This window comes from Tenrec ecaudatus, chromosome 5 (assembly GCF_050624435.1).
Source record: "Tenrec ecaudatus isolate mTenEca1 chromosome 5, mTenEca1.hap1, whole genome shotgun sequence".
Taxonomy (NCBI): Eukaryota; Metazoa; Chordata; class Mammalia; order Afrosoricida; family Tenrecidae; genus Tenrec; species Tenrec ecaudatus.
This window is the reverse complement of record NC_134534.1, coordinates 103,460,948-103,485,361: the sequence shown is the minus strand read 5'-3', so window position 1 is coordinate 103,485,361 and position 24,414 is coordinate 103,460,948. Positions and strand designations below refer to the sequence as shown.

At 42.6% G+C, this 24,414-nt stretch overlaps 1 protein-coding gene across 3 annotated transcripts in view; it reads right to left on the bottom strand.

The window, feature by feature from the left end:
- Positions 1-24,414, bottom strand: part of AOPEP (aminopeptidase O (putative)) — a 502,851-nt gene that overhangs the window by 386,245 nt on the left and 92,192 nt on the right. For all 3 annotated transcript variants that reach the window (XM_075549788.1, XM_075549790.1, XM_075549789.1), the window contains exons 4-5: positions 23,977-24,127; positions 7,499-7,744 (exon numbers count right to left, since the gene is read on the bottom strand). In XM_075549788.1, the coding sequence (XP_075405903.1) occupies positions 7,499-7,744; positions 23,977-24,127 (397 nt within the window). The remainder of the gene's footprint in view (positions 1-7,498; positions 7,745-23,976; positions 24,128-24,414) is intronic.

Genomic DNA, 24,414 nt, shown 5'->3' with positions numbered 1-24,414 from the left:
ATCATGGCTACACATTCTCCTGCTCACCAAAGGGCTGCTGGTTCAAAGCCAGCCAGATCCTCAGCCATGTAGCTGTGGGCAATCAGTTTCCATGTGGATCCTGGTCTCAGAAATCCTGGGCACCTCTACCCTGTCCTGTAGGGTTATTACCAGTTTTTGTTTGTTTGTTTTTTTAAGAAAAAGGAAAAGCAGTATCTTATCTATTTCATGCAAACAAAGTTCTCCAGTCCAAATGTTCCCGTCCCTCTCTTGCAGCCACTCCCGGGCTGTGACTGAGGCAATGTTCCTTAGGAGCACATTTTCAGACACTGTGCTTTACTGGAGGACTGTTTGCAGAACTGTGTTCACCCCAAACACGGTATAGTCTTAAAATAAATGCACACATACTTGATGCCCACAAATGAGAGGGCCTCAAAAAGTTGGTGGGGAATAAAATGGACTTAAAAGATAGGGAAATTTTCCTTCACAAACTTTGTGAAGGCCTCAAGGGTCGTTCTGTGTGTGAGAAGTAAGGCGGTGTAAGAAGCCGGCTTGGGAGTGCATTCTCCTGTTCTTTGTCACCGAGAGAGTAGATGGCCTGTTCAGAAGTGATGCTTCGGAAGGGGAGATGAGAAAGAGGAGAAAAGAAATACAAGGTTTTTCTTTGCAATGGAAAGGTAGTCCCGACTGGCCATCTCCGGCTGGAGGACTGGAAGAGATTAGGGGCCTCCGATGCCATCAAGAGAGAGGGAAAGTTACAAATGCAGGTAGAGGGATGATTGCTTCAGGAAGGCCTTTCAAGACAGCTTGACAAGCTCTCTTGAAGGACGGCCCCCGCAGTGTTTTCTGAAGGTAGGACTGTCAGTCTATGTATGTGGAGGCCAGTTCAAAGAAAACGAACCACTTAAGTGTAATCTTTCAGAGGGTGAGGAATCATGGCATAATGATCATCAAATGCTACTTCTGCATCGGACAAGCAGCACAGCTGTTTGATGGCGAGAAGATTCTGGCTAAGCCAAAAACTGTTGAGTTTATTCTGCCTGTGTTTCAACAGGAGAGAGCAGGAACAAGGGACGACTTAGGAGACCAGGAGTTTTCCAGGTACCCAGCTTGTAAGTCTGCCTTCAAAATGAGCCCACAGTGAATGCTCATCTTTCAGTAGACACCGTGGCATTATGTTGCCCAGGGGAAGACACTGTAGCAAATGCATACACCACCAGAGAGAATGACAAATGAGTCTGACCTAAATCTGAACCTTTAGGTCCTGAGAAACCATCCTAAAATGAGGCATTCTGATGCTTTTCTGACTTCCTGGGTCCAAGCGGAGTAGGATATATCACATGTCCTCCATTCACCTGCTCTGTAAATGATGGACGGAACACACACATCCTAGTGTGTACAAACAGGTATAGTGAAGACCACCAGCAGGAAATCCCAGAAATTAGGAAGACCAGTTACTATTCCAAGACAGAAAAACGAAGGCACCAGAACACACTAGAAAGGGGAAACCTTCAAGGATAAGACACAAGGGAAGCAAAGCAAGTAATGGCCTCAAGAAGAACTCGAGAAATAGGAAACCAAATGGAGAAACGGAACACAATGGAAGCAATGGAGAGGCCAGGGCATCAATCACCTTGGAAGTAGCTCATTACTAATAACTCATTCTATTCTTCATCTCTGAAGCAACCGCAGGATTGTCAGTAAACAAAGGAGCATCATTTTATAGAGAAGAAAACGATGATATGAGCTGCTTTTTGTCACTCCCACCCACCTGTTTGAGAAAAGAAGAGAAAGAGAAGGAGGAGGAGAGGAGTGAGAAGAACTATACAGGAAAAGGAGAGAAACTAACCCCCCCACCACCTTCCCCAACATGTTTTAAACAATCCATGCTGAAAGGCGCTTGAGCATATTACAGTCTGGAAAACATACAACAATAACACACACACAAACAAAAAACTCCACACAAATCCCCCAAATAAGAGAAAGCAGAAGGGTTGGTGGCCATAGCACATTGAAGCACAGGCTAATTTAGGATCAGACTCTTATTCCCGAAGGCAAAGGTCACCCCCACTGCATCTGGGCCTAAAATAATGGGGTTCTATCATCTAAAATATCAATGTCTGTTTGACGGTGTGGTGCTTTGGGCTTAGGGGACAAAACTCCAGGAGAAAGCTAACACAGAACAAGCACAGGAAAGTGCCCAAAGCTGTAAAGTCTTGCTCCTTAAGATACTGACAGAAATTTACGACCACTTCCTTCCCCGGCAGAGAGGAGCACAATTAGAAGGCTGCAAACAACAGGTCCTTTGTACCAGCATGTTATGTTTTGCTTGTGCTATTACACATTGGCTGGGGGATTAGAATAAACAGGACAACACCCAGTCTAAGCCCAGGAGGAGAGGGTGGAAAGAAAAGTTGGTTACGTTCATTCTTGGGCATGTATGTGCACACCATTTATTTGCAAATTGAAGTACTTAAGAAAATTGTGCGTGCAATCGCCAGGAACCAGTATAAGCATTCAGAAGCCCTTTATTGCACAATCAAATCTCTTAAGAATAAGCTGTGTGTAACAGGGAACTTTGTAGTCTTTACTGTTGGAAGTACATGGACAATATCTAAGCAATTGATCATTGTTTCTCTACTAGTGCTATTTCTCAATCTCATTTTTGTTCAGTTAAAAATAAAAACTTAAAACTAACATGTGCAAACATATAAACATAGTCTCCTTCCCTGTGACCTATTGGTCATAAAAGCTTGCAAGGAATCAATCGGTAGCCACCAGGGAAGGACATGTGGTAATGAGAGGCTAGACTTCACCCATCTACATCAGTGTGCCAATCTGGGCGCCAAATACTCAGAAACTTCCAGCAATGGAGGATTCTGCTCACAGACAACAGTTGCTCTGTTGGTCTTGGGACAGAATGGTATCTTTGATCCTCAAGAGATGTGACTTCTCTTGTGACTCTCTCCCTCACTTCCCAGCACCGGGAATGATGGATCCCCATTCACTCTCGGTCATCTCTTAGTGGCACGTCTTTACATGGTTGTGGAGCTGGCTCATAGGGTCCAACCCCTGAAAGACAACGGGATCTCCTGGTACTCCAAAGTGAGCTTTAGGGTAAGACTCATGGAAATGATCCTGAAAGCATCCTGTCCTCCACCATGTGCAGGTCTTCTTTCTTCTGCTTTAACCCACTCAATGAGTTCCATCTTGGAGCCTTTGGACTGGGCTTGCCAAGCCTGGATTGTGTTTCCATGAATCTGTCACAAGGTTGTCTCTTTCCAATTCTTTTATTCTCTTTGCAAATATCAGTTATTTAAATAAGCCATGACTGTGCTCTCAGTACTTCCAATCACTCTATAACTGGATTTTATTCTTTTACAGCACACACCATAATTATTTGCATTCGTGTACACTACATATCTACCCTGGCTTCTGGCTAGAATGTCAAGTTCCATGAGAGAGGCCTCCTTTATGTTGCTCATCTGTGTAGACTCTGTCTTGAATACTACCTGGCATATAGTGTGTGCTTACTAAAAATGTATTGAAAGGACGAATAAGTGGATGAACGAAAGAAAGGAGAAAAAAAAACATTTTGTTATAGATCAGTTTTTAAAAAAAAAAAAGTCAAAACCAAATTTGTCATCTAGCCATCAACCATCACTTCCCTTTTTGTTTCAGTCTTCTGATTCAGACCAGTGGTGATCCCCAGTGGGCATGACAGAGCTGGGGATGCTGCTTTCTAAATTCTGTGCTCTAAACATAAAACCACTTTGACACATTTGTAGGGAGCCTTGAAATGGGAAAGAGAGGTGAAAAAGAACGTATCTGGAAGTCAACAAGGTAGTTGTGCGAATGTAATTCTGCTCTGCTCTACGTCACTGTGACATGTTGAAAGACAAATGGTGAAGCAAAGCATCTACTATGAACATACAGACGGGTAAAGCTGAAGTGTTCATTTTTAAGGAGCTGTCATAAATCTGGTCCCACAATATTATTCCATTAACATCGTTACTGTTATACAAAAGAGAGTAAGCAGGATGACGAACCCCTTTCTTGTATTTTTCAAAACCTGGAAATTAGCCTCACTAGTCAATCTGCAGTCCGGGTAGCTGAGAAAATAGGACGGTACAATGAAAATCGCAGGATCTTAATTATGCCAACATGAAGCTACTGTAGTCAACATTGGAGGTTCCCTTTAAATGCCTTCAAATCTTCTTATAGACATCCTACTATTCAATCCCACACAGGTAGATATGACAGCTCCAGATACAACGATACGAAATGTCAGCAGTTTGAAACCACCAGCCGCTTCACAGGAGAAAGATGAGGCTTTGCACTCCCATAAAGAGCCACAATAATAAAATGATTAAAAAACCAAACCAAACAGTCATGGGGTCAGAAACTCAACTGGGCGGTTCTACTCTGTCTCAGAGAGGCACTGTCGCGATGAGTGGACATGCCAGTGGGTTTGGGTTTGGATTAACTGAGAGAAGTATAGGACTGAACCTGCCGATAGAGTACCTGAAAGGTGCGCTAGTGTTGGTCCCTGGAATCAAGGACCCAGGAGAAGGCTTCAGAAAGGTTTGGGGTATATGTGGAGCAGGGAGGGCAGTTTGTTACATTCAAAAGTAACAAACATCATACATTAGTATGGCATTGATACTTGTTCCCATTACTGCCATATTTGAAATACAATCTCATTGAGAAAACACTGCATATTATTTGCCTTCTTTCAAACTGATTTGGCAGGAATATACATCCAACTTGCAAAAACATGTACTTCACTGGAATATACCAAATGGGCATAAACACTGAACCAGAGGAAAACTGAAAGGCTTCACACACGCACAAACTATAACATGTCATATGTAAAATACAGTGAAATCATGAGAGGCAGCATCCTCCCCAATTTTTAACATCTTAAAAACCACTTACTTATTAAAATGCTTAGTTTACTTATTTTAGTTCACGTGGCAATGCTTAATTCCATTTAGCAAAGCCAAAAACCAAAACAGTGAGATGCCATTCATTATGATTGAGACCAAGTCACTCAAGAAGTAGAGAGGTATGGAATTTATGATCATGCATGCTTGTTTATAAAGCGTGGACCCAGGGAAGAGTCAGTTAATTCGCCAAGAAATCCTTTGAATTCTCGGTGCATTAGAACTAGCAGGGCAGCGACCAGTTTCAACGGGTTTCTGTGCGGAGCTCATTGAGGATGGCTCCTCTTCATACAGGGTTTTCTCTGTTCCCATTTCTGGTTGAGAGCCGGCCTACCAGATGATGAGTTTTATTCCCGCTTTACTGAACCCTAAGCAAAGGCTTTGCTGTAAACAAATCAGCAGGGCCTCAGTAGCCAGCTGACTCATAAACTCCATTCAGATGCATGTGGCATAAGGTGTCCGGATCCCAACAGTCAGGCCAAGGGAGTGGAATCAATTTCAGTCCCAGTTGGGAAAAATGGAGGGCCCACCCCCACCCCCATAGCTACTGGCAGTGGAGGAGATCACGGCTCAGCCACGGCAGAGTAACACAGCCCAGCCAGACTCAAATTCCCAAGTCTAAAATGGGAGGGTTTGGGGTGGTGTGGGGGTGGGGGGTGGTAGTGGCGGGGAGAGGAAACAAACAAAAAAACCTTGAAGATGAAGAAAAAAATTAAGCTGTTTGACAAACAACCACAAAATTCAAAATGTACGGGCTGTCTGTTTTCCAGCATAAAAGCACTCTTGTTGCTGCTCGGTTATTATTGCATCACATTTGTGCCCAGAACCATTTGGCTGGAGGGCACTTAGCCTCACTTAAAAAAAATAGAGTTAAGTGTGTTTAAATCGCTTTAAATATCTTGAAAAGCAGCAAACATACAGCCTACCTGCTTGGGCATGCAAACTTGACACAGAGAACCTTTACAGGATGGCCTGCAGGTCAACCGATTCTGGGTTTGGCAGCGTGATGTCAGGAAGGAGCTATAGAATACGAGGCCCCTGTACAACAAGGACTCTGCCTGGCTACCCTCAGGCCAGAACTGGAGCTGTTAATAAAAAGGCCCTGCAAAAAATGGCAACTCTATAAAGTGCTAGTCGCCGCCACCACTACCGCCCCCGAAATATGTCCCCTCAACATTGTATACCAATGAGAAAGAAGAATTTTTTCTATTTAAATTAAGTCTAGTGGACTCTTCAAAGGGACCAAAGAAGGCCCCTTAAGACAAATTCTATATATAGACTTCCAAGACAATTATATGATGCACGTAACCAAATATATATAATTATCCTGGTTTCTACAGCCCCATTATCTTCATAAACATAGGATAAAAAATCTATCTCAATGACTTTCTCAGACCTCCTTTAGGATTAAGGCTAGCCTGCCAGCCTTTTAAAAATATACGCATGTAGTAAAGATCAAAAGCAAATATTCGGGTCAGTTCTTTTCTACTTGGGGGTTTTACTCAGAATGTGCGCAGTTTTCAGGGAAAACACCACAAATGACGATGGCTCAGAAGCGTGGAAATTAATTGGCAGCAGGGATTTCCTTGACTAACAGGGAAAACTTAAAGTCACATGTGTGAATGAGCTTATTTTTCCCATTCTTCATCAAGTAGAGTTGCTGTTCATGATTAGGCTTTTTCAAAAGAGGTGGAAGCAAATAAAAGCCCGAGGGTACTTCCTATCCCTCCTTACTGAAACGCCAACCACTGTTACTGAGTTGAAGAATGACATGAATGGACAGCTTGCAGGGGAAATCATATATGAGGGAAGCTTCAAAAAGTTTGTGGAAAATAGAATGAGAAGCGAATGGAATTTTCCCACCAATGTTGTAAAGCCCCACACATAGTACAAAGTTTCAACCTGCAGAATTATATTGGCACTGAAGTGGAGAAGGAAGTACACTGAGGCAACAATAAGAATACATATTTAAAAACAGTATTAAGACAAAAAAGAAATCCCCAAAAACCTCACCTCCTGCCCTTGAGTAAGACATCTGCTGTGAGCTGTTTTGTCCTAACTGTCGTGATGAATTTCCATGGATCCATGCAGCCTCTGACACACAGACTCTCAAGGCGTTGCCCTTGTGAGCAATAGCAGGAATGGATGGGACAGGTGGTCAAGATTAGGCTAGCAGCCGATAGCCCTGGGGCCAAATTGTGTCACTGTGCCCACAGACTAGAGTTATGACCTTGGACTCTTTAACACTGCGTTATAACCATGTAAGCTAACCAGTCATGGAGCAGCGAGACCCAACAGGCATTGCAGCGAAGGCACGGTGTGCTTACTCTCAAGGCCTTGACACACTGTGGCCTCTCGATGTTCAGGGAAGTCTGAATGGAGCCCATGATAACCAAAGATGCCTGGGCAGTGCAGCCTGTGTGAAAACAGATCCTTAAGGCAACAACAAAAGACAGACGGCGGTGGCTCTTCCACCCATGTCAGCTGACGACTCACATAGTGCTCAGGAAAAGCAAGCAATACTCAAGTGACGACCAACACCTGGCCTCCAAACCCACACTAGAAAAGCATACCTGGCCATCCCCAGACTCGGGAAGTTGGCAGGGATGATGAGTACGTCCAGCCTGGAGAACGGGTGAGTTCCCAGAATAGAATGTGCTGCAGAGAGGCAATGGGGAACCAGTCGCAGAAGGGTCTCTTGACAGACGTCTCTGAGACACACTGGGGCGAAGAGCCGATGAGGAATGATGTTCTGAGTGGTAGCGGAAACATTCTGGAAGCGGCAGGGATAGTCCATGTGACCACAAACAGCAGCAGAGCTGGGAAGAATGGGAATAAACAGACACACGTTATGGTTTTCATGCTTATTCTTCTTGCCAGGGAGAGGGGCGTCATTCAGATGGACTCAGGAGCAAAGACTTCTCATTGAACTCCTGACTTGTTTGCTTCTTTCCAGTGGTGAAAAATAACAAATCAAGATAATTGTTGATGTGCTTGAATTGACTGAATTGACTGCCAATTTCAATTTAAGTGAAGTCAGAGTAGTAAAGTCTTATTTTAGAATAGGCAGTAAAGTAGAATAAGTAGAGTCTTCATTTAGAATAAACAGGGGGAAAGCCCAAGTCTCAACACAACATAAGATCTCCCCACTGATATAAAACACCACTGCCCTCAATGACAAGCTTTCAAACATCACCATGGGAAAAATCTAATCCAAATCAGTAGACAATTCCTAACTCCAAAGAGAAGGGATGGTACAGCTAAGAGAGAGAGTCCAGTCCATCCTGGAAGTTCCAAATATAATACTTAGAGTCAAGCTGAACAAGTAATCCAGTGAGGATACAGGTTTAAATGTCTCAAAAGGACACAAACCATCTAACTGGAAAAAAGAAATCTGGCTGTTCTATGGAAGGACAATCAAAAATTGTGCTGCTAGGAATATAAAGGCATTTTTGATACAATTTCTTCCCCAACCCACTTTCATTACAGATTTAACTGAACCAACCTTTTAAGGAAACAGATCAGAGCCCAGCCCAGACCATCTGACCCTGCCAGTTATTCTATTAAAGGCAAAGCTGGAGGGGGGTGGGGAATTCCTCTAACTTGACTCACACCACAAAAGAGAACTTATTTATCCAAATACACCCTGATCAAAGGGAACAGTCTGTTTTTCCACCTGTCCCCATGTCCTTTATTCACACATATGGAAAGCCCTCTAATTGTAAGTTACAAATAACATATGAGTGCTTAGTAGAGACACAGTGAATGCGGAGAAGCCTTACAGTGCTGCCACATCCCAACATGGGCAAAGTACAACCACTCCTCCCCACAGCAACAAAGGGCCTTCCACCCACCCAAGCACCACTCTCCAATGAGTCACACAGTATGCCAATAAGCCTCGCCCATCACTAGCACCGCCATCACCACAGTTAAGGTTAAGGAAAATGGATGGAGACCCACAAAAACTCTTGGTAGGATAAGGCACAGGAAGAGTAGAATTACTGACATTGAATCCGAGCCAAACTACCTGGACTTGATCACCTTAGGTTTTGGAAAAAAAATAAGTAAAGGTGCCTGTTGGTAAACATGTAAGTGAAAAGGCAGTCTGTCTACCTAATGACAAGTAGGGACAGGTGGATCAACTCAATGAGAGATCTCACAAAGTGAACAAAAGCCACTGATTGACTTGACCACAATACATTTTGCTAATGTATTTACATAGGCATATAACACGGGATGGTTGGTATTTACATAGGCATTTACATAGTGGACTGTCCCTGGCTGGTGCAAGCGGTTAGCATGCTCTGCTGCGAATTCAGCACTTGGTGCTTTGAGTCCGCTCGGAAGCACCTTGGAAGACAGGCCTACAGATCTACCTTGGAAAAACCAGCCCGTGGAAACCCTTCTGGAGCACAGCTGTACTCTGTTGCCCACGGAGTCACCGTGAGTCGGAGTCGGCAAGTCAACAACTGGTATTGTAATGCAATGTATTCTTTGATGCTCATCCACCCTCTGTTGAAAGATTTCAGCAGCATGCTAGATGACGGAGGAAGATGTGGTGCAGCGTTTGGGCATAAGCTTAAATTCACCATAACTTGCCAAAAGCCATTTCCACTGGCTTACTAGAACTACACAATGAGGCAAAGTTCTTTCCTGCAGCCAAGAACCCCAAAGTAAGAGAAGACACTGAACCACTCAAAGATACACCCAAAAAAGCCAATTTGTGTAAGGGACAAAAGTGAGTTAAATTCTCTCTGGACATGAGTGGTACTCGCTCGCGTAATAACAACTCTTCCAATTGTGTGTATTAGCATCGTTTTAGATACTCAAAACCTGGAAGAAAATCCAGGAACTTGAAAGCCATCAAGCTACGGACAACAAAGCCTAGCAAGGCTCCCAATAAGACTGGAATGAGCACCAGGGCAGTTTCATTTGGGTTCGAACATGCGCATCAATCGGGCAACCTGAGCATCGGGGAGGTCCTCAGACTTGCTAACCGTGACCTGAGCTGAGAGCCCTCACACCAGACCTCCCTTCCTGTCCAAACTCACAGAAGGTGGTGGTGTAAAACACTGGCTCTGCGGGAAACAAGGGACGGATTGGAAAGGGGACAGCTGGGATGTTTGCTATCTATTTAGGATATATAAAATGGTTAAAAACTCATCAAGTCAACACTTCAGACCTGTGCATTTCAATTGTGTGTCAATATTTGAATGAAAACCAAACAGCTATCTTTTGGGCACTATTATTCTTTGACAACTCCCACAGATTAGCCTTCGTCCTCATACAAAGGTCACCTTCCTGGAGTTTGAAGGATTCTGACGTCACGATGCTTACTCTCAAAGATGCTCTATTTTAGACTCATCTTCAGCTGTTACTCTTCATACATGTGTCTGCTCCAACACGCCCTAAGTCATCAAAAAAATTAAGCATTTGTAAACAGTGATATCTCTATCCAAAGGGGCCTTGACGGTGTAGTTGGTTAAGCATGGTGTAGTTGGTTACTCCTTGAAAAGGCCCCTTGCAAAAAATAAAATAAAATAATTAAAAAATATATAAAAGATCCCTTGTAAAATAATTTCAGCCAAACAATCTCAAAAGAGGTAATCGTCCAGCCAATTGCCTGGTCCTCAGCATTTCCCTGTCTGACATTTCACTAGTTCTTTCCACTCCTAGAAATATTAATGGGTAATCTTGACAAGCCAGAAGGAAGCTAGAGAACCACGGAGCAGCAGAACTGAGTTGAGCTGTGAGAAAAGTGGAGACTCCAGATTCCCTCAAGAAGCCTATGACACAAGTGTGGAGGAGGGTCATGGGGAAGAAGCTTATAATGGCTCACGGTGTGATGAATCTAATAGAGGATGTTCCACTGGCCTGTTGTGTGGAATAATTGGAATAATGGAATAATGGAATAATTGGAATAATGTGCACAAAGTGGCACATAATAAACGCTCAGTATGTGTGGGTAGTTGTAGGAATCATTTTTTATTATCATTAGCTGGACATATTAACTAATTAATTGTGTCCATAAAAATGTTCAGTAATTACAAGTGTGAACAGAGATATCAGAAAGAGGAGGAGGAGGAAGAAGAGGAGGAGATATCAAACACAATGCCATTGAGTTTATTTCCCCTCACATCAATCCAATAGAACACGGTAAAACAGCCCCTTGGGCTTTTGAGGATGTAAAAATCTTTACGGGAACAGAAAGTCTCATCTTTCTCCCATGGGAGTACAAATCCTTTGTTCACAGCCCAAATCTCTGAGAAAGGAGCCCTGGAAACACTGTGGGTTAAACACTGGGCTGCTAACTTCAAGGCCAGCAGTTCAAACCCATCAGTCCCTTGGAGGGGTACAGATGAGGCTGCCTGCTTCCCCGAGGATTTACAATGTCCCTAACACCGAGGGACAGGGTCCCTAGGAGCTGGAGTCCATTTGATGGCAGTGAGTCTGTTTGTTTGTTTGTTTACTTCACTTTAATCAGACTTACTTGAGTAAGTATTCCCTGCATTCTTGCTCTTTTCAGGGAGCCTGCAGGATGCTGCTGGGTTGACATACAGGAATAAGTCTCAGACACTATCCTGGCAGAATCTACAACTTAGCTAAGAGGGAAAAACAAAATTAAGCACTCTGATAAGTACAGTGACAGAATAAAACACTGACATAATGTCCTAACATATTTTTAACAAGCAGAGTTTGATTGTCTTGAAAATCACAAGGGCCCCAATGCCTTACTGGCAATGCCTGAAAGGTAGGGAGTTTTTGAAGGGCAATCATCCTATTCAAAGCAAAAGAAACAATGTGCCATCAGGGACATCAGACCCAAACATCCCAGGAGAGGGAGAGTCCAAGAAGTCAAACCAGGGTGGGAAGGTCTAGAAAGGCATTTTTATGCAGCGGCAGAGTGAAAATTTTTCTCTGAGATAAATCATATTTTTCCTGTGATTTATGTATATAATTCCTTTAGCTTGAGACTTTCAAAGAGATAGAAATAAGGTCACATATTCCAAGGTCCACAGAGCAACTTTTCACGCAGGCAGTTCCCGGGTTATGAGCATCTAACATATGCACAACCCATAGTTAAAAACCAAATCCAATAAAAAGTATTGTTAAATTTTTGAGGTAGGTATATACCAAGACTTGTTATAACAAACAGGCACAACTTTGCGAGACCATGAAGACATGATTGTTATTATTACTATCGCCCATTGCCTTCAAATCAGTTCTGACTTCTAGGACAGAGCACAACTGCTCCACAGCATTTCTGAGGCTGACAGTTATGAAAGCAGACTGCCACCTCTTTCTCCCACAGAGCTGCTGGTGGGTTTGAACTGCTGACCTTTCAGTTAGCAGCCTCACCACTGTGCCACCAGGGCGCCTTTTCATTATGATTATAATAGATCTAGAAGAGTTCCTTTCCTGGCTTTCATGCACAGAATGGTACACTACATGAGGGTAAGTCAAAAAGTAATGCTATGATGACCTTAGACGCTGGCCTTACAGGGCACAAGTTTCCCCCAAGGGCCACACCAGAAGGACTCAATGTGGAACCCTGACTGTGGACTTAGGACTGAGATACCCTGATGGGAAAAGCAGCAAAGGATGGCCATTCTAAGACTGTGGAAATGGCGGTTGTTGGACCCAGGGTGGGGCCCCTGGCTTAGTAAGCGCCCAATGAAAGGGGGCCCAGAACCACCATATATTTAGTGGTGCTTTCCTTGCCTTAATATGACAGGTATTAATCTGATAAGCAAAGATTTGTCTTTGTATGGAATGTCAAAGGAAATTTTCCCCAGCACCAACCCCCATGCTCAATGTAAACAGAGCCCAATCAAATAAGAAATTAATCTGTACTAAGCAACAACTCATGGATGGCAGCTCACAGTTGGACTATACTAGCATAAACCCCACATATGAGCAGTATTGTAAATTCTGTGCCATTGGATAAATTAGTGATATTTCAATGCAATCGTCTTATATCCCAGGGGGATGATCAATAGTTTTTCTTTTTCCTTTGTTTTGTATGTTTTTTGTTGTTCTAATAATATGACTGCCAAAGTAACCAGAGTCATTCAAAACCTGAGACAAGCAGATGCATCGTGGGCTCCCGAGTAATTCTAGCCCCAAATGAGAACAGTTCGTTGTGATACATGGCCCTGCTCGATACTCGCCTACATGAAGAGAGCACTGAAGATAAGGGCGCTCCAGTAAAGTGTGGTGAAGAAAGCAGATGGTGCCTGGCTTTCAACTGGAATAGTGTCTGGGATCTTCAAGGCTTGCATTCAAACAAGCAGTCAACTAAGTGAGACATCAACTAAGTCCAAAAGGAAGAAGCACACCAGCCTGTATGATCCAAAGATGATAACAAAATCTAAATGTGATGAAGGGAATAGCATCAGCGCTTAAATTGTAAACACCCAATTTGTAGAAATCTATGGAGGACAGTGGGAGCCCCAAACTCATCCACAGAGTATCTAGTCAGATTAAGCTGCTCGCAGGTCCCTTCTAGCCACAGGCGAGGGACTCATACAGCTTTATTATCAGACAGAGATCACTGTGAACTTAATTATGGTGGATCTAACCATGGTATAATCTGATACTTGGTCAGTTCACCTCCCTCTTGATCCAACCTGAATTTGTCGTAGGCGTAAATATTTCTCACTTGTTCCACAACAGAAATCTCTTCTCTGGTTTTTAAAATATTGCTAATAGTCTTTTCTTTCTTACTCTTTATTCTTTATCTTTATATTATTATTGTTATTTGTTTCATTTTGTTTTTTTATTGTTTCTATTAGGTTTCCCAGTTTGTGAAACCCAGAAGGAGTTGAATTCATAGAGACAATAACTGATGCAATGATTTATCAGGGATGGGGGGGAGCACAATGGATATGGGAAGGGGGAGGGAGCACTAGAACTGATTGTGATGATGTATATAAAACTCTTTATAACAACAACTCAACTGACATTTAAGGGGAAGGTGTGGGGAGGAAGGGGAACCAGTCACAATGATATAACCCCCTCCCAGGGGGTACGGATAACAGAAAAGTGGGTGCAGGGAGATAGACCTTGGTGTAAGATATGAACAAAAAATTATCAAAGGTTCATGAGCGAGGGAGAGTGGGGGAGGGGAAAATGAGCTTGATACCAATGGCTCAAGTGGAAAGAAAATGTTTTGAAAATGATGATGGCAACATATGTACAGATGTGCTTGACACATGGATGGATGTGTGGATTGTGATAAAAGTTGTAAGAGTCCCCAGTAAAATGATTTAAAAACAAACAAAACAAACACTTAACTATGAAAGTGTGAAAACTACTTAGAAAGAAAGAAAGAAGCCAAAGTTGATCAATGATAATCATGAATGAAAAAGGAAGAGTTTTTGCTTAGGGGACATTGAGTTTGTTTTAACGGTGGTGGAATAATTTGGAAAATGATATCAATAATGGTTGTACAACATACAGAGTATAATCAATGGCACTGAATTATACATATAGAAATTGTGGAATGGGAGAATGTTTTGTTGTTTATATTTTCGCCACAATTAAAAAACGTTACACTACTAACAATGAGTATAAAGAAGAAGAAAATGTTCTACAATTGACTGTGGTGAACATTGTACAACTCTTCTTGATAGGATTGTACTATATGATATATGGATGATATATGGATGAAGTGCCAATAAAATAGGTGGGTATTTTTTAAGTAATGCTATAAAATTATAAAAACCTTCATTAAAGATAGATAAACCCCTCAGTGCCAACAATAAGAATAGAGATACCAAGAGGATAAGGGGAAGCTGGAGGGAGAAAGGGGAAAACAAACAAACCTTCATTAAATAAAAAAATATTTCAAAATACAAAACTACTGTTCTTGGCATATCCCCCTTCTCTGTCTATATGCTTCGGAAAGCAATGTGCCCATAATACGGACTCTTCCCGAAAGAATTCTGTGCTCTTCAATTCATCCCACATGAAAATGTCAGTTTGGTCACCCTTGAGGAACTCAAATTGTATTCCTTTTAAATGTTATTTAAGTTTGAAACAAAAAGAAGTCTGAAAGGCTAATCTCAGGGCTGTCGGGTGAATGGGATAAAGTTTCTCAACAAAATTCTCAGACAGACCTTGCTGCTCTTGTAAGAATGAGCAGGTGACAGAAAAAAATCCCTCAGTACAACTTCCTAGCTGTTTTTTTTACCCTCTGATGCCAATTTTCAGTTTTCTTAAAACTTCTTCACATTAAGTTCCTATGATTGCCTTGTGTCCTTTTAAAAAAAGATGAATTTCAGATTACCCCTTTGGAATGCCCGAAAGTAGTTGCATGGCCTCCTGAGCTGACTTCTCTGTTTTCAATTGAGCTGGACCAGAAGAGGCCCCTAAAGCCTCCTTTATAATTGCATATCGCTCTCTGGGCGGTACTGATAAATCTAAGAATCATTCCCAGGTAAAATTTGTCCCATAAAATTGCCATTCACTTAGATTTTACTTAAAAGACTGATGAAACAACAACAACAACAACAGTCCTTTGTATTAGCTTATCTTCAAGCAATGTATTTAATATCCATTGAGCCAAACACCTGCTGAGGACAAGATGTGTATTTAAAATGGAAACTGCTAAGACATGGGAGATCCCAACTTGGGTAGCCATAGCAGCAATGGCTTTGTACAGTCTTCTGCTAGTTTCTGGATTTGGGCCACAGTTTCTTCCTTCTCTTGGTTCCTCTCTGATGTCTTCTTCAAACCATCTGAGCCATCTAAAAAGTGCTCTCTTCTATGGGGCAGCATTCTCATAAACTTGTTGCAACATGTCAGTGCTTTTATGAAGATGTTCATTTGGGTTTTGTTGATATGAGTCCTGTCCTCAAACTCATTTTTTATAACATGAAAGTATCCCTATTTTTGATGATGCCCTAACTAGACTAAGACAAGTGTACAACTCATTGCCATTGAGTCAATTCTGCCTCAAAGGGACGCTATAGGACAGAGTAGAACTGCCCTTGTGGGTTTCCAATACTGTAAATATTTACGGGATTATAAAGCCTTATCTGTCTCCTATAGAGTGGCTGGTAGATTTGAACTGCTGACCTTGTGATTAACAGCCCAACATGGAACCCACTATACCACCAGGGCTCCTCAGACAAATGTACAAATGGGCTTTGAAAGTTTATGAAAATGGAATGAAAAGATAAAGCAATTTTGCCATGAGCTTTTAAAAGTCCCTTGCATTACTGCACTAATTTGTCTGCAGCCATCCACTGATTGCAGAGATGTGTTTAAATACATTTTGTTTGGGATAAACCCACGCATGTGTGAACTGGAACCCAAGTAGGAATACCTTATGACTTACCCTTGGATACTATATATTAAGCAGTCATTTGACAACGTGACATTAAATATAAGCTGTGCCTAACTGTTCTGACGTACATACAAATTCTGCTTAAAGGCAGATTTAGGAATGTAGCTGGTTTGTCATGCAGAGACTGCCTGTACTTAACTATAAAGATGACCCTCTCTGCTTGCCTCCACTCTTTTCTTTAGAGTGAATAACATTATTGCTCTTTCTTCTTCTTCTTCTTCATGGAAGCGATTTTCCATGCCTTTAATCATTTTTGCTGAGTTCCTCTGGACTTTATCCAAGTTTCCATGCCGTGCTTAAACTGCATGGTCCCAAAGTGAAGACAATGTTTTAACAAAGGCCTTTAGAAGTTAAATATAATACAAAGACTCCCATGTGGTTAAAGAAGGTTCTACTGCAGCCTAATAAAATTAATAAACTCTTAACAGTTTATCTAAGTGCCTCTAACGAGTGTACTTACTAACATGTTCACCCAGCATGGGCTGGAGAGTGTGTGGGACTGAAGCTGGAAGGGAGAATGTTTTCCCTATAATTTAGCCCACATGAACAGTGATCAAAAGTTCAGTGACCAATATTCTAGCCAAATTTCTGGGACCCAGATGAACACGCTAGGCAACTGAAAGCTTGTGGCCTATAAGGCCCTGTAAAAGTTACATTTATGTGGATTAAAACTGGTGATCTTAGGAAGGTTTGAAGTTGAAAGGGGTTTGGGAAAGGCAAGGAGGACCAGATGTGGGTGTAACCAAAAACACCGCTGTGGCTGGTACTTAGAGCACCTTTGTTGGCAAACTGAGCTTAGAGCCAGAGATGTAGTAGCTAATGACTACAGATGGCACATAAGAAGCATAAGCACTGGGCAGGACTAAAAAAATGTAACCTAAAGTACCGATGAAACACAATATTCCTATAGTTCCTTGAGGCTTCCTCACCCCCCACCACCCTGACCCCTGTGATACCTCTCACTTCGGACTAGACTGGAGCAGATGCACAGGTGTAGATAAGAGATGAGCGCTCACGACACATGCAACCCAGGATTAGGATTGGAAATAGCGATGCCAGAAGGGTAGGGGGAAGGGGCGGGTGAGGGGAGGAAGGGGGAACCGATCACAATGATCGACACACAACCACACATCCCCCTCCAGGGGAAAGAACAATAGAAATCATAATGGAAGGGAGACAATGGTTGGTGTCAGAGATGAAAATAATAATTTATAATCTATCAAGGGGTCATAAGGGTAGGGGAGGGAGAAGAGGGAAAATAGAGGAGCTGAAACCAAGGGCTCATTAAAAAGTAGTCTAGAAAAGAATGAAGGCAACATATGTACAAATATGCCTGATACACTTGATGCATGGATTGTAATAAGCGTTGAAAGAGGCCTCAATAAAATGATCAAAAAAAGAAAATGTAACCTGTTATTGTATCAGCAATACCTTTTTTGACAGACAAGCCTGCTGATAATGAAGGGAACACTTAGTCATCGTACCTTAGGAACAGGAGGGACATGGAGGCACAGACTGACTCCCCTGAAGCAGCACCCTTGACTCTCAATCCCATCCTCTCCCATCTGATTTTGCTGAGCACTCTGACCACTCTCTTTTTCAGTCCACTTGCCTCCCCAAACCAAACCCACTACCCGCCAATCAGTTCTGACCTCATACTATCCTATATAAGGTTTCTGAGGCTATAAATCTTTATGGGAGCAGAGAGCCTCATTATTCTCCCTTGGAGTGGCTGTTGAGTTGAACCGCCAGCCTTTAGCAGTATTTTCCAGTGTGCTCTTGGCCCTGTGGTAAGCAAGGCGTGGATATGGGTGAGGGAGGCTAGCAGCCTGGAACCCTGTATCTCTTAGGAATATGGCTACAAGAACAAAATAGTGAACTTCTTTCTGTGCTTTCCTCCAGTCTTCCCAAGGCACACATTTTTCTTTTCTTTTTTAAAAATCGTTTTATTAGGGGTTCATACAATTCTTATCTCAATCCATACGTACATCACTTGTGTAAAGCACATTTGTACATTCATTGACCTCATCATTCTCAAAACATTTGCTCTCCACTTAAGCCCCTGGCATCAGCTCATTTTTCCCCTCCCTCACTGCTCCCCACGCCCTCATGACACTTGATAATTTATAAATTATTATTTTGTCATATCTTGCCCTGTCCAACGTCTCCCTTCACCCACTTTTCTGTTGCCCATCCCCCAGGGAGGAGGTCACATGTAGATCCTTGTAATCGGTTTCCCCTTTCCAACCCACCCTCCCTCTACATGTTCCCAGTATCGCCACTCACACCACTGATCCTGAAGGGATCATTAGCCCTGGATTCCCTGTGTTTCTGGTTCCTATCTGTATCAGTGTACATCCTCTGGTCTAGCCAGACTTGCAAGGTAGAATTGGGATCATGATCGTGCGGGGGCAGGAAGCATTTAGGAACTAGAGGAAAGTTGTATTTTTCATCGTTGCTACATCACACCCTGTCTGGCTCCTTTCCTCTCGGAGGCCCCTCTGCAAGGGGATCTACAGAGGCCTACAAATGGGCTTTGGTCTCCACTCCACACTGCCCCCTCATTCACTATGGTAAGATTTTTTTTGTTCTGATGATGACTTATACCTGATCCCTTCAACACCTTGTGATCGCACAGGCTGGTGTGCTTCTTCCATGTGGGCTTTGTTGCTTCTGAGCTAGATGGCTGCTTGTTCGCCTTCAAGCCTTTAAGACCCCAGACGCTATATCTTTTGATAGCCGGGCACCATCAGCTTTCTTCGCCACATTTGCTTATGCACCCATTTGTCTTTAGTGGTTGTGTCAGGACGGTAAGTATCATAGAATGCCAATTTAATAGAAGAAAGTATTCTTATATTGAGGGAATACTTGACTGGAGGCCCAATGTCCTTCTACTACCTTAATACTAAACCTATAAATATATGCACATAGATCTATTTCCCCCATCCTCTGATATAAATATAATTGCATATATACGTGATATGCTTCCCTAAAATATTGATCAATTCTGAGTCATTAGGCAAGGAACCAAGCATTTGTTGACCATGAAGAATTTGAGAAGCTACATACAAAACCATTCTACAGATAAGGCTTTGTCCAAAGAGACATATGGAGCCAATACCAACGGCAAAAAACAGTGCTCACAAGTTCTGTTTCCCTGTTCTAATGTGGACTTACTGTTCCAACATAACCCATCCAACAGTGGCTCCGTTATGGTAGTGGATCTCCAGGTGAGAAGGTGCATCAGTCTCCACGTGAGACAGGAATGGCACAAACACAGAGTTGGTTTAAAAGTACCCAGATGAGCTGCTAAATCACCTTTCGAAGAGCCAGGCTTTGATGGAAATCTAAGTATTGTTACTCACTAGATATTTGACCATGAGCAAGGTATTCTCCGAACCTCATTATACTTATCTGCAACATGGACATCATGATGCCGACAGTTCAGATAGGCTTGTCCTTAGTACTAAAGAGAGACTATCTAGATTAAGATCTGCTTTCAAACATCCAATGAATATGCTGTCAACTCAGGAAAGGTCGCAATAGAAAGCAACTCTAACGTTCCACCGCCCCACCAAAAAACAAAAAAAAAGTTTATTCCTTGCTCAGACTCAGTCTACTGTAAATTCAAGTGACTCTTCAAGGGCTCTCAGAATTTCAGGCTGCCCGCAATCATAATGTAATGCTTGTTCAATGAGCAGAGAAGCAGAAGGGGGGAGTGTGAGAGAGAGGGTTTCCACTGTGATTATATGCTCCTGCATGAAAGTAAAATATGTGACTTCTGCTCACACCTCTCTTCTCCCACTAGTACATACTGGAGGTCCCTAAAAACAATCGAGGACAGTGGTTCCCAATCTGCCTTGTGCCGCGACCCTTTCACATAGTTCCTCATGTGGTGGTGACCCCCAACCCTAAAATGATTCTCATTGTTAGTTCATAACTGTACTTTTGCTACTGTTAGTAATCGGGCGACCCCTGTGAAAGGGTCGTTCGACCCCCCAAAGGGGTCATGGCCCACAGGTTGAGAACCAGGGATCTAGGATATTCTGCATACATAGCTCTGGGAAGACACTAAAGTAAGCAAGTTACGAAACAAGAATTGGCAATTATCTCCTCTTTCCCAATGAGCAAATTCAGGCACTATCATGTGTCTGCCTTGAGAGAGAGGGCATGGCGGCATCCTACTTCAAACTCACCACTCCCTATGGTCACTGCAGCAAGCAAGCTAACACTAAATGGATTTCTACTAAGACTACATATTTTTCCTTTTCAGGGATGAACTAACCATCTGTACCATGATCCTGGGCTTTCTCCACCAGAAGTGACTTCCTATAAATAGGAGAACTGACCAAATGGAGCCGCTTCTAAAAGTTCCAGGGATGAACCATGATGCAACACCACACAATTTCAGCATCCATTGGTGCTTCTATGTGCATTCCCGTCTTCCTGTTTTTTGGCTCCCAAAGCAAGAAATAACTTGCTATGGATTAGAATTATGTGCCCCACCCCCCTCAACAAATAGGCATTGAAATCTTAACTCTTGTACCTGTAAACACGCCAATGTTTGGAAACAGGGACCTTTTTCTTATGCATATGAGATCACGAAAAAAGTGTGGTGGATCCTAAACCTAATCATTTCTGAGTCATGTAAAGAGTCAATTAGACACAGAGACATGCAAAAAGGGAAGTGGAAGACAGATGTTGGAGACAGAAGCATCTACAAACCTCAAAAAACTCAAACTTACTGCTATCAAGTGAATTCTGACTCAGTCACCCTAAAGGAGAGAGTAGAACTGTCCCTGTAGATTTCTGAGGCTGTCAATGTTTAGGGGAATAGAAAGTCTCATCTTTCTTGTGCAGAGTGGCGGGTGGTTTTTAACTGCTGTCCTTATGATTAGCAGTCCAGTATATAACCCACTATGTCAATTGCTGGCAGCTACTAGGAGCTGAAATAGACATGAAAGGATCTACCTGCCTCTAGGGCCAGGTCCTGAATTCAAACTTCTAACCTCCACAACTGCAAGGAACTAAGTCCTATCCTTGAAAGCTACCTACATGTGACATTTGTGTTAAAGCAGCACCAGGTAACACAGGCACAGTTGGGCATCTAGAAGGCTATATAAATACTCAAGAGCCTATCCTAATTTTTTTAGAGTTTCAGTCAGTTTTTTTCCTGATCCATTATAAAGAAGAACTTGCTACTAAATTGAAAGTTTACAGAGTCCTTCCCAGCAGGATTCCCTTAACCTAAGGGCCTTGTGGAAGCATCATGGTATGCTGTGATTCAAATGAGGCTGACCAGTTCCATGGAGGGAAGCCTGGCCGTGTATATGCGGTGCTAACAGCAGTCACTGGAGCCAAAAGAGCTGGGTGGATAGCGAGCAATTCATCAGTCTAGATGCTTCTTTTTCAAAACTTATGCTTTTCTTCCAAAGGGAACCTGAAAACCCAAGTGAAAAGGTATGTGTGTGGGTAGGGGATGGTGGGGCAGGGACAGAGGTGTTTAATCTGAGGATTCTTCTAACGTTATTTCACCTGTAAGTCATTGAGTTTCCAGGGCAGAGGCATATTAGTAGTATTCCCTCACTGAAGGAAGTGTCACTGATCACAACCCCTAGAACTCCCTCACAAGAAACTAGCACAGCATCTACCTGGACTGGCAACATTTACTCCTTTGCTTAAAATTTCCTTATGAGATTTGAAAGTGTAACTTTTCTTTGGGAGCTTAGTGAAGCCTCTCCTGTGTGAGGTATTTCTACGAAGAGCCTGTGTAGAGAGGGGATGAGGGGTTTATGTATGTATGCCTATTAATTGCTGTGAATAAAATCCAAGCATTATAAAGAATATTTACATGCATATATATATATATATATATTTCACCTGTGTGGGAGAAAAACTGGTGGTTTGTGGCTCAAGGTGGAACTGTACTCGCCTTGACTCCTCATGCCAACAATGTCTGGAGTGCTGGGTCATTGGGAAAATTGATTATGATGATAATAGTGCAATTGACTTATCCACTAGAGAGGTGATTGACAATGCTGTACTTTGTTTATATGGGTTTCTGCCTTCCTACTTGTAGCTTGCTTTTTTCTTTCTTTCTTTTCTTCCTTCCTTCCTTCCTTTTTGGGTATGTGTGTGTGGTTTGGTTGTTGGAGTGCTGGTTGGTTTATGGCTGCTATTGATGCAGTTGATCTTATAGGTTGTGATTTTGTCATGCTATGACCATCAAAATAAACCTAAGATGTGCAAACCCCACAGACAAGCAGATGGAGTCTGGGTTCCTACATAAAGCCAGCCCCAATTCAAGAACAGTGAGTTCTGATAACACGGCCCTGCTCCACACACCTTCATGGGAGGATCACTGAACATAAGGGTGCTACAGCAAAGTGTGGTGAAGAAAGTAGATGGTACCTGGCTACCAATAAGAATAGTGTCTAGGTCTTCAAGGTTTGTATTCAAACAAGCAAGCCATTAAGCAAGGAGTCGCCTAAGTCTACTCGGAAGAAGCACGCCAGCTTATATGATCGAATATGGTGAAGGGAAAAGTTTTGGAGTTAAAATTATGCATATCCAATTTGTAGAAGACTATGGAGGGCCGTGGGAGCCCAAAATCCACCTGCAGAGTATCTAGTCAGACTGAGCTGCTGGCAGATCCACTCTACCCACAGGCAAGAGTCTCGAACAGCCTTATTAACAGACAGAAACCATGGTAACCTTGATTATGTTGGCTCGAACTCAATGCTTGGCCGGTTGAGTTCCCTACCTAATATGGACCTGACCTAAATATGGTCTAGGTACAGGTATGCCCTTACTTGTTCCGTGACAGAAATTTCTTACCTAACTTTTTGAATATTAATGAGGTTCTTATTTTTTCTTACTCATTATTTGTATTTTTGTCTTTATATCATTTTATCCTTACCACATTATTTTGATTATGGCCTTTTATTGTTTCTTTTGGGTTTCCCAGTTTGTGAAGCACAGGAGGAGTGGATGCAGAGAGAGAATAACTGACACAAGGGCTAATAGAGGATGTAGAGGTGGTAGGTGGGCAATAGGGAGAAAAAGGATTTCGGGAGTCAACAATGAAGGTGGAAGGGGCAGGGATTGCACAACTCATTTTAAAGCAATTTAACCATGAGGGAGGGTTTAACCATGAAGGAGGGAATGTTCTAAAATTGATGTGGTAATGATTGTACAATTCTCCTTGATATGACTGAACGATTAAACGATTGAGTTTTATGATAGGTAAATTATGTGCCAATGAAACTGTTACACCTGGAAAGTGCTGCCACCTGTGTCTGGCCAAATGCCAGCAAGTAAAAAATGGTAGTGTCATTTTGAAGGTTTAAAATGACCACCAGAAGCCTATATGGACCTCTACCTCAATCCATGATCTAACAACTCATTTTCATGATTTCATTTTTTCTTTTCTGAATACAAAGAAAAAACAAAATGAACAACAATAAAGTGAATGTATATATTTTTAAAAACAAACAAAATAAAACTGTTAGAAACCATATGCCCCTATTTATGCCTCTCTCCTCTCTTTCCTGCCCAGGAGGGCTTTTCCTAGGTTGATGAATCACAACTTTGGTTTAGCTTCTCAGTAGGGATGACTCGCTTTTCCAGTGCTTGGAAGAAATGCATCACAATGCTCCCCCAAAGTGTTTGCTGGGCAGCAAGTTCCCAAACACAAACCTGAAGTCAGCCTTGGATGGGTAGGCTGTCTCTGCGGCCAGATCATTTGATGAGCAGGCCTCTGGCTGAATTTCTGCCCATGATCCCACTGCAATTGTGAAGGTGGAGGCTGGCATCGGCATGGTAACATAGTAGTGCCAGCTTGAGCACCCTAGAAACAACAAGAGAAAAACCAAGATGAGGTTGATGTGATTGTGGCCCTTATTTCTTCTTAGCCATTCAAAGAGTCTGTGTGCTCAGTGGGTCAGAGGTCATTCTTGGTGGTTTGTCAGGCTGACAGAAGGGGTTCAGTCTCAGGGGAAGGTGAGGATGGGCGTGAGTTTCAGGGAAGCCAAAGAAGCTGGGGTCTTCTCCAGGGATCGGGATGAAGGTCTCCAAGTGAAGGTGTAAAAGTCGCACGGTGACCTCTCACAGCTGGAAACAGGGGAGGGCACAGGT